Here is a 15,127-nt window from a genome sequence, read left to right as displayed (position 1 = left end):
TCTGTTTTGATTTCACCAGTTGAAATTGTAGACAAAGTTTACAGATATTTCTCTCTCTGTACTGTATTTTATCCCGTGTTCAAATTTTAGATCTTCTTGTCACCAGTGTTCCAACGGGAAAGCATTGAATACATCCATTTTATCTCTATTTCTTTAAACTATAAAATATATACCAGCATCTTATTAGTACATAGCTTGTTCTTGGGTGTTTTGCCTACTTCGAAGTGTTGGCCAAATGGAACACGGAGATAGCGTTATGTCATGGTAAAGTCTGCGCAGTTCATGGCAGAGTACGGATTTATGCTCAGAGTTCTTGTGTAAAGTTGACAGAGCTTTTGCTATTCCTGATTCAGCAACGTAAAATAGTGATCACATGAAATAAGGGGCCTAGTGAAATTGCTGAGCAGTTTCTTACTGTTTGAAACACAAATATTAAAGTACTTAATGCATTATTAAATCAAGTATTAAAAACTTGATTGAAGTGTCTAAAAGGGTAGAAGTAAAACTTTTGCTCTCCTGAGCACAAAGGCAGTAATCCAGAAACACGTACAGAAGACACAGGACGTTATACTTCTTCACTTTCTGAAATAAGAAGTATCAGTAATATGTTATGTTTGTATATACGTGTGCATGTATTTTTACATAAACAATAAGTTCTGTAGGAAGATGATACTGTGGTACACTGGGCTGACAGAAACCTGTAAAGGACACGTCATGTGTGGCAGACATATAAAAGTGACCTCTGTGCTTCTCTTTTCATTTATGTGACTTGATCTGTACAATTTTACGGCAAACCACCACTAAAAAACAAGAGACAGCACGTGCTGTGGTATCTGTGGGCCAAATTCTGAGAAATGGGGTGGAACAAACAGACTTGGATGTGCCAACTGGTGTTAATAAGCACAGCTTTAATGATAGGGTGGGCTACGGCTGTCTACACTACTTGCAGCCTATTGGCAGGTTCACCCACCCCTTTAACAAAATAAAGTTTTTCTTCTGTTGTTTACGTGACTGTGTTCTGCTGCTTTCCTTTACAGATCCGAGAGCAAAATTTACAAGATATTAAAACCGCAGGCCCTCAGTCACAGGTTCTTTCTGGTGTAGTTGTGGACAGGAGTCTTGTACAGGTGAGAGTATAAAATGCCTAAAACCTTTCGCTTAATCAACCGTGTCCTCTGCTTTCACCTAATGTGTCCCTGTAAAATTATTCTTTAATTGGCAGAGAGTAACTTTGTATAAGGTAAGTCTTAGAGGTAATACTGTTGTCTTTGCGAGAGTGCTCAGGATCAGAAATATATGAGGCTTCAGTCATGTAGCCCAAGCATGTCTGTGGAGGATGCTCCTCTTTTTTTTGTTTGTTTTGTTTTCTTTATTTTTTGCTGAACGTAATGCATGAAATTCAGAAGGCTTATTTATATAGGTTAGATTCTTGTTCAAACCTAGTTGGTCTTTGTGACAACTTTTTGTTTGTTTGCCCTCCAAGGTTATGTATCTGTTTGAGCACAGCAGGCTTACAGTGGGGCAGTAGTGGTGTGTGTTAAACATATGTTACCTAATATTTTATTTAAAGAGCAGATTGGGGAGGAAAAAACGCTGTTATACATCAGTAAAACTTCCAAGCTCTGTATCTGAATATACTTTAGACATCAACTGTGAATCATAGCTCCAAATAAAATAAGAATTAGAGCTATGCAGTTACTCTGTTAAACACATCTGAAAGACTTTAAAGTCTGTATATCTGAGTGCTTTAACTGCCTTGAGATGCATTTTCTGATACACTTTAAGAAGTTTGGCAAGTCTTATTGTGACCATAGCTTTATTTATGTTGGGCTTCATATTGTGTGCATGTCAATTCATTGTCATTGCAGTTTTATCTACCAGTTACTGTTTCTTTGCATGTCTTTAGCAAGCACATAATGCTCTTGGTTGATGTTTTAAAGCCCGGGCTCGGTTTGCTCTGTTTACTCGATTTACTGTTGCAGGATGCTCCCCTCTCAGACTGTACGGAATCTATTGAAGGGCTCGATCCCACAGAGCAGGCCTTTAGTCCCGCTAAATCTCTGTCTGTTAGAAAGGTACTGCCCTGTCATACTGCTCTAAATACTGTTGTTCACCCTTCATTTTACCTCTTCCTTACCCTGACCTCTTCCCTCCGTTAGCTCATGATTTAGCTATAGAAAAAAATAAGATGGATCTCCAAATTATGTATTTGCAATTATACAAACAGTTGCTTTACCCTGTTAAAGTGTCTTGTAAGGATTTTTGTCTTTCTTTGTCTGTAGAAACTGATTAGGAAATATTTTTGCTGTTAAAGTGCTGATTAGGTTCTGCATGTAGTTGGGTTTTTTTGCATGCTATTAGTATTAATTTTTTCTAATTTGAAGTCCATTTGGAATTAGCTTAACCTGAGTTTGATTACATCAGTGTAATTCCAGAGACATCCACGTGCCCGGTGTGTGTCTCATCACACTGTCAAGTTTTGATCCTACCTTGTTAGATGGCGTTTCCTTAAAACTTCTTCCACTCAAAGATTATTGACTAATGCCCCACACATCCAAAATACAGTTGCTTTCAAAATGTATCCACACTTGTGCTTAAAGTAATATGCTTTAAATACAGAGTAAATTCAAGAAACGTGTATTGGGTTGTCTCTCGAAGCTGAGTAAACAGGTACAGTTTGCACATTGGAAACACTCAGCCCTTACCCGTCTTTCTCTCCTGGATTTTGGAGGGGTTTCTTAGGAGTGATAAAGCACAGAAGCACAGGGTGTAGATGAGCATCCGTCCCTCATCTACTGCAGTATTTTAGCTTAAATCTTGGTCTAGGCTGTGCCTAGTATTTCAGTGTAAGAATATAAAAATAGTTTTCCCATCAAAAAAGCAGAATAATTTGAATTACGCTGTTGTTACAAATCCTGTGACTTTATAGCATTTCCTAGTGTAATCAGTCAGTTTGTGTTACAGGTCAGCATACCATAGTGAGGATTTGATTAAGGTATTTTTCAGATTAGTTTGCTTTATCCATATTCTGAAAGGAAAAGTAGTAAAATACTATTTCCAGGTTTAAGAAGAGAAGTAAATCAAATACTTCAAGGCAGTGCCTGCCTTTTGTTCTGGCAGCTTCTCTGCTTGATAATAATACCTTTAAAGTGAAATATGATTTTTATAATCAGTATTCATTGGTTATCACAACACAGGCAGTTTCCTTCATTGGAGACATTTGTAGTATCTTTCAGGCATTACTGTTGAATGAGGTCATAATGTTTCTGTGAAACTCATCAAATAGGTTTCAATTTGATTGTTAGAGTTTAAACATCCAAGTGATGTTTCCTCTTTGTAATGTTGTGAAAGTGCTTTCCTCCTGGAATATTGTCTAAAATTAGATCCAAATGTCAGTCACAGTAGGAGTGGCCAATTTCCTTCGGTTTCTTACCTTCATATGTATTGTGACTTCGAGTGCTTAAAGAATTTCCTGTTGATGGAAAAGAAAAGATTCTAAAAGATACAATTTTTAGAAAGACAATGCTGAAAATTAATCCAGTACCATGGAAAAGAGGCAGTGCAAGCTTATGTCACCACATAAGCTTCACAAGGAAGGAAGCTTTAAGGAGACCTGCACACTGGGGACTTGAGGTACTCTAGGTGCCAGATAATTAAAAGTCACCTCTTGACAATTGCTTAGACACTCAGTTGCAATTAAAGTAAAAAGTTCCATCCAACTGCAGTAAGGCTTGAAATGTTTTGTGTTTTCAATTAATGTTGAGATTTGAGTTAAATTCTATTGCATACTCTTTTGTTTGGAAAAAAAAAGTCCTATTTGTGAATAGTATGCATGCAGTGCTTTGAGTCTTTTGTGCTTTTTGGCTGCGTTAGTAAATGCTCCATGTTGCCCTACCATTCGCTTTTTCAGTGTTCTGAGAAGCCCTGCCCGTGTCGCAACGCAAACTCCTCGTGCATCATCAAGTGTCATTTCTGTTACAGAGCTGGTTAACTAAACTTGTTGGCTGAACCAAGAGGGAATGCTGGTTCTTCTCACCAATAACCATTCTACAATCTGATAAAAATGCACATAAATTTTCAACAGGAGAAATATGATACAAGAGAATTGTCTGTTTCATGTCTGTTCCCTTAAGATGAAAATTCTATGGCTTTGCTCATCATGAGAAGCCTCTCAGTTCTGCCTCAGAGGTGGCACTGTGTTGTAATGGTGACTTTTACACAGACAGTCCTCTAAGATTCTCCTTTATTTTTTCTTTTTTTGGAGAAAGGCACTGCATTAATGTCAGATTGTATTAAGTGTGACTGTTAACATTAGACAGATACTGTGAACTGTGTCTGGTTAAGAGACAAATTGGCATGTCTAAAGGTGCCAGTTTCGCTCTGTCTGTCCCTGAGAAGACGCTGAAGTGCTTGCCTGGTAAATGATGGTCATGCAGTAGATTTGGTGGAGAGGTGCCAAATGACATGATAATCAAAAATTTCCTTGTAGGATATGTGAAGTCCCACTTTCAGAATGAAGATTTATCATGTATCATTAGTCATAACTGACCATTGCTTTCTTGGATCTCTGTGGGACCTCTGCATGCCCCCTATAAAGTTCTTAGGAGTAAAAACACATTCTGTTCCTGAATATAATTTCTCTTTCTCTGGTGGAGAGAATGTCGATGCTCAACTATTTACACATGAAACTTCTGTCACGGATCTAATACTAGAACCAGCTTAATGCAGGTGTATCACCAGAACATTCATTTTCCTTTCTTGCCCTGTTTGATGAAACAGTGCCAGTCTTCTATGTGGAAATGTATTCCCTCTCTACAGTCTCTTTAATACACAAAGCAACTCCAGACCAATTTTCACATTCAGTTTCTGCCAATGTTTGTAGGAATCTCCAGACGGCACTGTCAGACTCTGCAAAGTCTGCCTACTTTAGCCTTATATTTTAAAGATCCATAATAACTTCCTCTGCAGTCACTTAGTCCTTTGTATTCCCTTTCCTTCTGCCTTGTGTTACTTTTTCTATTTCTGCTTTCTGATGTCTCTCTGTATTAGACTTAGAAGGCTGCTCTGTGGCCTACTCTGTGAAGCAATCCCTTCTTGGATTTTTATGTGTTTTAGAGGAGTCGCTTTGCAAAGCTTGCTAAGTTACTACTTGGATTTATTTTCCTCTTTAAATTGATCACTTTACCCATGTAATTTTAGTTAGTGACCTTTGAGCTGGTCCTGGATTATCGACACTGAGCAAAATTTGGTGTGTTAATCTGGAAACGGTTCTTAGCATGTGAATTTCGCCTTTCTGGTCTCTAATATAATCCTGCTTACAGAGATCAAAACCACAGTGCCTAACACTTTTTGTTGTTGCTTGATCTTTTTCGGTGTTATTTCTCTCAGTTCAAACACACTCAGCCAGTACAAATACCATCAAATTATTTATTTAAGTAAAAACGACCAGCTTGGTACTGGCAGTTTGTCAGAAGTGCTGTTAGCATCCAGAAGGGTACTGTGCCTCTTTTAATTTTCAGTTCTGCAGTGAGGATCTCATTGTGTTTGTCCACCAAGCGTGGGTATAGAATGCTTGTCTCTTCTTTCAGCTCCTGGTTGTTTTTGAACTCTGCTTTCTAACGATCTCTTTCAACTATTGATACAAATAACGTTTGAATATGAAAGTGACGGAAGCAAATCAATACCCCATTCTTTTTTGGTAACCTCTTTTCAATAACAAAGACAGTTCAGGCTTCACAAGGAGAAGAGATGCAGACCACATGGTGCTCATTTCCAAACTGGTGGTGTCAAACCAAAAGTCAAGCTAAACTAGAGCTCTGTATGTCCTTTGGAAAGACAAATGCTAAAACAAGTGACCTGGCAGATACAGTAGGTATCCAGGCAAGCATCTTCTGTGTCTGGCGTGATGAGATTTAGTCTTTTCTATTTGATTAGAGAACTCAGACTTACAGTCCTACCACTCGAGATTCCCTGATGCAGCTGCTTTTGTTGGTTAGGACTTGTTGTGCTTAGAATTGCTAACTTTTTATTTTTATTTGTATAACATTTTTATGTGGCTTGTATGGCAAGTATTATAGATGTAAATATGCTAACTCATAATCTTATGGTTAACCTTAATTAATATTGCTTATAGTTAACAGTTAATCCGGTGCGCACAGCACACACACACAGGATGGCTTTTTACTATAACATCTGTTAGATGTTATGCAGTAGCTACTAAAATGGCTTTTCTTTTATTAAAAAAATAAAAAATAATTTAAAAAAAAACAACAAAACAACAGAAACTGTGAGCTGAGTGGTGTAACTCTTACAGGCATTCTGTGCCCACGTGGCCATGCCCCTGGGCCTGCTATCCTGTTTCTTTTGTGGGGAGAAAAAGAAACTTGCTACTTGTGTGATTTTCCATGTACTTCAGCTAGGCTGGCTGCTCTTTGACTTAGTGCTTAATGGTGGGTAGTCCCTGGTGGACACACTGATGTGCCTCTAGGAGTAGTCAGCACCTATCTTCTCCTTTATGTTAACCTGCTGTAGGTTTGAAAGAGGAAAAAAAAAAAAAGCCTAAATGGGATTTTTTTTTTTTAATTACTAATATAAATGAAAATCAGTGCAGCACTTTTCAGATTATCATTTTATTTTGTTTGCTTTATAGGACTGTACTTCTCAGCATTCTGCAAGTTACTGCTGGGTTGCAGATGTGTCTTAATTTTCTTTTGCCAGGGAGAACTGGTGACTGCTTCAAAGGCAATAATCGAGAAGGAGTATCAGCCCAAAGTGATAGTGAGCACAACAGGACCAAATCCCTTCAACAAACTCACTGATCGAGAGCTGGAGGAATATCGCAAAGAAGTAGAAAGGAAGCAGAAGGGGTCAGAAGGTTGGTTTGTCTGTGTGCTTTTTCTGCAATAGACAGTAATAAAAACAAGTTTACGAGTCATTGGACCATGGATTATCTGCACAGGCCACAGATACATTATCCTGTTTGTGTGTTACAGTTTTTCCAGTATGAATTAAGAATTTTAGAAGAATATTTGAGATAGAAAGTGCAGTGTAAGTGTTACAGCGTATTTGGTAAAATGCATAGGATTGATTTGAAAACTTATCCTAGTAGACAAACTGAGGTGTTAGTATGGTCAGTTACTTGCTGCTATTAGGAAGCTGAAAGCCTGAACCTTCATAAAAACATTTGGGTACTGCGGAGTATTGTGGTTTGTTCTGTTGTGCTTCGCTCCCCTTAGCACCAGAGGTAGTTGAGGTTGGGGTGAGATGATGCTGCAGCTTTTAGCAGCAAGGCTAAAACAGTTTTCTAACTCACTGACATTTGTGGGTTTGCGAATCTGTTGATTTGGGAAGGTACAGAACAAAATGTAATTGCTCTTTGGAAATGGCACATCACGAGGATTTCCCCAGCAAAAGATGCCCTAATGACAACAGAATCTGTAGAGCGAGTTTGTTCCTGCATCAGGAGTTATCCTGCATCTAAAGGAGTTATCCTGCTTTACTTGAGTTAAGTTTTACAGGATGATAGTTACAGAGCTTCCACTTTTCTGCTGTTAAGGTTTGAAACCGATGCAGGAAGCAGAAGTGCAGTTTCTTTAGCAATGTGTGCTCCCTGATTCTGCTTCTTGATAAGACAATGTAGGAACCACTGGAGACTCTTTATGTTCAGTTACGCAAGTATTGGACTGTCCGGGGACTGGGATCACACATGTCAACCAAGAAGAGCCAGATGGGCGGAATTCCTCCCTTAAGGAATTTCATATGGCAGTGATCAAAGCATTAAGGTCCAATCCTGACCTTTTGGCTCAGGCCTCAGGTATTATGCGTATGGCACAGTTGCACTTGCAATCTAAGGAGCAAATTCTGTACATCATTTGGAGATTCTGTCAGTTGAATCCTATCTACCGGACTGATTTCACTTCGTAATTGTTTGGGTGAATGGCCCAGAACAACATTTTTGTGCTGTTCCTGATGTATGATGGTACTCTCTTAATGTTTTCAGCTGTTTCAACCTGGAAGCAAGGGGGACCCTCTTACTAATAGCAAATATGCAAACCACTGTGAAATCGGCCTTGAATCACTTAATTGCTGCATGTTTCTCCGATCATCTGTGCAGTCCTTCATTCTTGCCTCATAGTATGCAATTTTATTTACTCCAAGTTTCAGCAAAGCATTCAAAGCAAGCAAAAGAGCACTATCTTAGATTGGTCTGATAGCATTCCCTCCCCCCACCCATATTTATGTCTTCCTAGTCATCTTTCTCATGAGTTTTCTTAGTACAGTATGCTGTACCAGCTCATAAACAATTACACCGTTCATATTCTTTTATTTAAAAAAGAAAACAAAAAGTCAGAAGCACAACCATGGCTTGAACAGTTCTGTTGATATGAAATTTCTTTTGCTTGTTTTGATGGTATTTTATACTCTGGCAGAATTTCGATTCAGAAAAAAATGTGTTCAGATTTTGTGTGCATGAAGCTAAAGGACGCATTGGTGTTTCCCCGTGCTGAAATATTTTGTCTGCCTTCTCAATGTCTATTTGTCCCATCTGCAGAGCCTTCAGAAGACGGCAGACAACAGAAAGAGAGAAGTCCCCCTGAGCACACCTCAGCGTGCACTCCCCCGAGCACGCCCATGAAAGCAGAGGAAGGTATGTTCTGCTCTGTGGGCCGGGGGAGCCACTAACTGCATCGCTGGTGACTGATGCATGAACATCTATCAACTAGCATCTAATAAGGGCCAATTTCTTCCTGTATTCTTTGGATACTGCCTAAAACATACGACACTGACCTGTAACAGGAGTTCTGTTTACAATAATAAAGAAGTGTGCATTAATATAAAGGCAAAATTATCATCTCTTCAGAGCTGCCTTGTCATCATTCGTGTTTACCAACTGATTTGTCTTTTTGGAGTATTTTCTGCAAGAAAGAATTGCTCTTATGCAATGAAATAATGTCTGGTGCTGAACCAGACACAAATCCAATGCTTTGGTAAATGTCCTTCACTGATTGCACATTTCTTAAACGTTATTGTACTTGGATTACACCTCAGTAAATAATCTTCCAACTCGGTTTGCATATTAGTTTCATTATTTGCTAACATTACGTAGTAATTAAAGCCGAAATGAGACAGGGCTGGGAGAGTCTGTAATTTCCTTGCAAAAGGAGGAAATAACATTCTTGAACAGGTGTAATCTAATTTTTGTCTTGTTTCCTTTACCTTGTACATTGGATATATCACTTGTCTGTTAGTCTTTCATTCACTACTTCATCTCATTCTGTTTTCTATAAGAATGGTTGCAACCATTCTTCTAATTTAACACAATGGCTGTGATGAATGCATAGATTCTCTACTTGTGCTTTTTTCTTCTTGTGGCTGCGTTACAAACAGGAGATGGATATGCTAAAGAGTACCTGTTACCATAGTAAGTATCATTCCATACTCTGACCGGCTTACGTGCTTTGCTTCACTCTTGCTTCTTTGTTTCCTAAGTTGTTTTTTGTTGTTGCTGTGTGTTTTTTAAAAAGCAGCTTTTTCAGCTGAGACACTGATTTCTTTATTTCATGAAGTTCTTAGGTAGTTACAGACCCCGTGTTAAAATGCACTCTTCTTTGAAAGACGGTGCAGAAGTGACATTGTGTGTTTCCATACCTGTGTCTGATTCCTTACAGTTTCAAAAGGAATAGTCTGAAGTTGTCTTCCAGCTGTAGCTGAAGCAGGTCTGAGAGTTCTGCCCCAAGTTTGCTGCTGCCTGACTTAGACCAGGTGCTGAAAGTTCCTTATCTACTCCAGAGCGACAGTGTTGCCACTGACATGGATTGAAACTGATAATCCAGCAGGCTTCTGTGTGGAAGTGGAAACAGAGCTGCTCACGTGTTGGCTGTAAGGAAACTCCAGCCAAGGAATGACAGCAAGTACTTGGTGGCAGCAACACTACAGCTGTTTCAGCCAGCTCTGCAGGGCTACCTCAGATTATACTTTAAAGTAATAAGGATGTTTGGCCCACTCCATTTGTGTGTCCTGTTGTATCCAAAAGTCAGTGTATTGGTCATAGACATGAATATTAAGTTACAATGTAGAAAACTGCGGTGCTACTAATGAGGCTCTAAAACCTGAGCATCCTTTTTAACAGAATTGTGTTCTACAAACTCCTCTAGGCATTTAAGTTTCGCAGGACAAACATACAGTGCTTATTTTAGAGACTGAAGCAATTGAAATTGCAGGCCATGACAACTTTGGCTGGCAGAAGTTCTGCTGGCTGGCAGTGTTCTCTGTCTACAACCACTCCTCAATGTTTTTTTCTCATACCCTTTCTGTTAAAGTGTGGCTGAAGTCAGGAAAGTGTTTCATGTTGACAATTGTAGCCCAGTTTGTATGTTTGTCCTCATAAGTTTGTGTTAAAAAACATAAACCTTTATTTTCATAAATGTTGGTTGTAAATGAAAGTATTAATTTTACTGTTAGAAGCTCTCTTATGCCAAAATAGAGAGGGAGGGAATGGCTGTAGGGCCTGACTGTTCTGAATTGGGCAGGAGAAAAGAACACCTTCTGAAATTTCCGGGGTATTGTTTAATTCTTATACCGTAAATAGGTTTTGCAGCAATTTTTTGTCTAAATCTTCCTAATTTTGGTAAAGCAGTGCCCGTAGTGAGCCAGATAGACGGAGCAGATGTTTGCTTCACGCTAATCTGTTTAGTAGAGATGCTGGTAATTTGACAATCTAGGAAGGATAGCCCTGGATTAACGAATTACAGAACTTGTTCCATTTATGCAGTGCTTATGCCAGCTGGCAGTTGCTGTCTCGGTGCCTGGAGCTCCCCAGGTGCCCATGGTAAGGAGTTCTGAAATGGCAAATCTGACTGATGGTCAAATATGGCACCTGTTGTTAAAACCTGGCTGATGCTTTCAGTGAAATCAAATCCAAGAAGCTTGTAGTGGCAGTGGAGAGCTGTGGGTGGTGCTTACATTCCTTAGGAGGAAGTTTTTCACTCAGGGGGTGGTGATGCACTGAACAGGTTGCCCAAGGAGGCTGTGGATGCCCCATCCCTGGAGGCATTCAAGGCCAGGCTGGATGTGGCTCTGGGCAGCCTGGTCTGGTGGTTGGCGACCCTGCACATAGCAGGGGGTTGAAACTCAATGATCATTGTGGTCCTTTTCAACCCAGGCCATTCTATGATTCTTTGTATGTATATGACACATTGCACACGTTAGGCTAGAGCCTCAGGAGACAGCTTGTAATGAACAGAATTGCTTTCTCTCTTTTGCTTTTTTATGCCCTTCTCGCACTGTAACTTTTAAACTTCTAACGTGCGTTGAGCATTTGGAGCTGAGCTCTGGTTTGCTGTGTTTGCTTAACATCTGAGATGGCTGTGGTGCTCTGGGGAACAGGTTGGTTTCCTGCAGGTGTTCACAGAACAGCCCTGTGAGATGTGGTAGTAGGATTGCAGGTCTGTCTGGCAGAAATGAAATGGACAGTTTGTTCTTTCCCTGGGGAAAATGGGAAAGCATAAACTATCTGCTGTAAATTCTTTTGAAAGCCTTCAGTGTTCTGAAGACAAAACCAACAATAATATTACCTTCAAACTGGGGAAAAAATAGATGCCTTTCTTTTGTGCCTGCCAATGCCAATGGCCTGGATTTTGTTCCAAATTTCTCCTTACATAACATGAGCGGAGATGTGTTTGACACCGCAAAGGAGACACTTCTCAGCTTCGGTGCAGTGATGAAAAATGGAGGGAACTTTAGATGTGATCATTGTTAAATGATGTATGCAGAAAGGAAAGCTTTCAACAGAACCTGCATAAAGCGTGGTGGTTCATGTGAGAGGGGGTACAGGTTGGAGTGTAGTGCTGAAATTCACCTCCGGACGTGGATTTTTGACCCTCCTTCATCCAGGGGTGAGAGCTGCTGTATCGCATAACCCGCTGAGCTCTTTAAATCGGATAAACTACATGGATTTTACTTACGTGACAAGAGTCCATAATTTATATTCACATATCTTGCAAAAGCAGCGAAGCCTTTGTGATAGGAAAAGGGATTAATAAACACTGCATCTGTTAGATCTCATGGAAGAGCATTATGGAAATCCGGATATTGAGGTTAAAAGCCAGCAGTGGACAGTAGTTACAAATCAGCAATTACTGCTATCCCAGCAGGTTAAAAAAAAAAATCAAGATGCTGAATTTTGTGATGCTGTCTTCAATGCCAGTGAAAACTGTAGGTTCAATGCCTGCTGACTGTACTGAAGTCTCGTATTGCTTGCAAATGTTACACATGAGACGTAAGCGAGAAGTCTCAACAGTTACTGTACTGTGTGATGCCCACAGAGTGGAATTCAGCTTTAGCTCTTCTGTGGTTTGAAAATAAAACCAACACTTTTAAATATCTTATTTCTACCTCTGTGCTGAAAGCTAAAGAGCAGACCTATTACAAAGGCTTTCATGCAAAGTAAATATTTTAGTTTATTATTTTATAGAGAGCACATACCATCACTTGCTTGGCTTTCTCTATCCCAGGGTCACGATGAGCTAACTGTGCTGTTATCTGTCCGTCCATTAGAGACACAGCAGGACCAGACCTACAGAGATGACAGTGATGCTGCAACTTTGAAGCAAACCCTCCCAGATCTCACCCCTGATGAGCCTTCAGAAGCACTCAGCTTCCCTCCCTTAGGAAAGGAGGAAGGGAGATGCGATGAAGATGTGTCCAAAAGCCAAACGGAATCACCTGCGGCAGCAGATAAGGAACCCCAGCCTCAGCCTGCTGAAGAGGCAGCGACTCCAACAGCTGAGGAGGGGACGGCAGCTGATGCAGGTAGTGATGAATCTCCAGGAAAGTCCCCATCAAAAAAGAAAAAGAAGTTTCGCACTCCTTCCTTCCTGAAGAAGAGCAAAAAGAAGAGTGACTCCTAAAGGCCAAACACTGCAGAAACACTGTCATATTTTAAAATTCATTAACCACTAGAATGTACCAGATTGTACTGAGTGTTTTGTCTTACTATGTACATGAATGCAACAAGTAATCCAACCAGCCCCTCAAGTTATGGCTTGATCGTTTAAGGTTATAACCAGAAATTAACATCCAAAAAGGTGCTAATCCTGTGTTTTCAGCAGCTACCACCGATCTGATCCCTAATTTCTAAGCAAATATAAATGACTTCCACGTAGAGGCATTGAATCACTATTTATACCTTAAAGCCTACACCGCTTTACGGAAGAATAAAACCAAGCTTTTGCCATTAAGAGTGCAACACAAATTGCTTACCATGAGCAGCATTCTGTTTCAAAATTCTGCTCCAAGTCATAAGTAAATTTCTTCTACAATGGTGACTTTTAGCGAGGATGCTTTTGCAGTGGTGTTTTCAGGGGGATGTGCTCTTGAACTGACATGTAAGCTTTGCAATCTTGTGGTTACAGATCGGGTTGTAGTAAAGCTTTGTGACTCTCCGTTCCTTCCTCACTTTTTCCCCACTTCTGACTACAGTAACAAAATGGAACTGTTTTCCACTTAGATCTGGCGCTTGAAACCATCCTTGTGTAGGACTGAAGTAACTGCGGCATGGTTTGCTGGCGCTGTGTGTTGATGGAGCCCTCTTTCCAGGGAATGCAGCTTGAGGGAAATCAGTCCTCGGCTCCCTTAGAATCTGTCAGATGGTGATTTGGCTGTTGGGTGAAGTTAAAAGGTCAGTCCATGGTGATGTGAAGCCCAGGCGGCTGTATTTTAGGCCTTAGCACAGGTTTGTTCCACCTGTTCAGAAATACCTTGGGTGCACGTGCAGACCCGCTGCACAGAAACCCCATCTGCAGCATTTTGCTCTTAGTTCTTCCCGTGATAAAAATGTAAATGTGTTACACTGAGCATTGAACCTTGTTTTGATATTCTTTTCACTTACAGAAAAACCTCACAACTGGTATTTCTTTATTTCGTTGTTCTTGTTGCCAGCAGTAAAGTATAGGAATTCCAGCTAACCTTCTTAAGGATGTATTTTCACAGACGTTTGCTATAAATGTTTGTTTAATATGTAGCATGGTCGAGAGACTCACTTTCACTACTGAATTAACTCTTCTCCAGTTATTGCCATGCTTCTGTCTATCACTAATTGTGTAAGTAGTCTCAAGATGAGGTAGGTGAGGCTTGCAGGACCCCCCTGGGCGCGGTGTCGTTGCCCCAGCGCCAGGCAGGGAAGGTCGGTCGTCGCCTCCCAGTGGTAGCATTTCTGGCTTTACGAGCAGAAATGTTGAAAATTCCTGCATGGGATTGGGCAGCGCTTTGGCTCGCAGTACGTGCAACAAACAGAACGTGGGTGGTACTTTTAGGACAATATCAAACGCTGCAATTGGTACAATAGCAGAGAACTTAATGCCTTACAATTCAGGTAGTAGAAAGCATCAAAGAAGAGATGGGTTCAGCAGCTGGGGGTTAGAAAGGCCTACATTAGGCCTGGGGCGTTGGTACCTTGGGTTGGTTTCACACAGTGAAGGGAAAACGGCAGAAATGGCAATCAGAGCTGTAAGGCTTCAGATGAGCGAAGAGCTTTCCAAGTAGTATTGAATGCTGTGAGGAATGGAACTTTGCCTGTTTGGGATGGGTAGAGGTACGGTGGGAATAGAAGCAGCGGAAACTCACTGTGCGAGAGAGACCCCTAAACAGCAATGTTTAGTCAGGGCTGCATGGCACTAATGGCTTTCAGCTTGTACTTTAACCTTGTATGTCCTCTGTACACTAGGAAGCATACAATACTTATTTTGCTAAATTGTGTTTTATTGCAGGGTCGTAATTAAATTACTAATTGCTCTATGTTTCAGTTCATTAATGGAGTCCCTCCATTTATCTTCGACCACATATGCAATGACTTTTAATTTCAAATTTTGTAGTTTGTTCTTTTAATTCTTTGTATTACAAATGAAATGTAGTCATGTATGGTATGGTTACACACTCTGGGGCAAATTAAAGTCCTGTATTTTTCTTTTTCTTGTATCAATTAAGTTCTACTCACAAATAAAACTCTTTAAAAAAAGCACGTTCCCATTTGCTTTCAAAACTTGTACTGTTCTACAGCCGTAAACCTGAACATTTAAGTAATTAGCTCCATCTTCTGTTAGTCATTTAATGTATTCTCGGAAACAATACT

At 40.2% G+C, this 15,127-nt stretch overlaps 1 protein-coding gene across 26 annotated transcripts in view; it reads left to right on the top strand.

Annotated features, from left to right (window-relative positions):
* ADD1 (adducin 1) overlaps positions 1–15,013 on the top strand; it is a 57,251-nt gene extending 42,238 nt beyond the window's left edge. For 6 of the 26 annotated variants that reach the window (XM_040699050.2, XM_040699048.2, XM_046940209.1 and 3 more), the window contains exons 12-17: positions 1,038–1,127; positions 1,983–2,075; positions 6,718–6,874; positions 7,631–7,813; positions 8,552–8,647; positions 12,556–14,961. In XM_040699050.2, coding sequence (XP_040554984.1) covers positions 1,038–1,127; positions 1,983–2,075; positions 6,718–6,874; positions 7,631–7,813; positions 8,552–8,647; positions 12,556–12,908 — 972 coding nt within the window. In that variant the 3' untranslated portion in view covers positions 12,909–14,961. Of the gene's footprint in view, positions 1–1,037; positions 1,128–1,982; positions 2,076–6,717; positions 6,875–7,630; positions 7,814–8,551; positions 8,648–9,387; positions 9,423–12,555 lie in introns of those variants that run through there. The other 20 variants (XM_040699056.2, XM_040699055.2, XM_015285778.4 and 17 more) reach the window with 12 other exon arrangements.
* The last annotated feature ends 114 nt before the right edge of the window (positions 15,014–15,127 follow it).

This window comes from Gallus gallus, chromosome 4 (assembly GCF_016699485.2).
Source record: "Gallus gallus isolate bGalGal1 chromosome 4, bGalGal1.mat.broiler.GRCg7b, whole genome shotgun sequence".
Taxonomy (NCBI): domain Eukaryota; kingdom Metazoa; phylum Chordata; class Aves; order Galliformes; family Phasianidae; genus Gallus; species Gallus gallus.
Note: the sequence above shows the minus strand (reverse complement) of the source record. Positions and strands in the feature narration are given on the sequence as shown.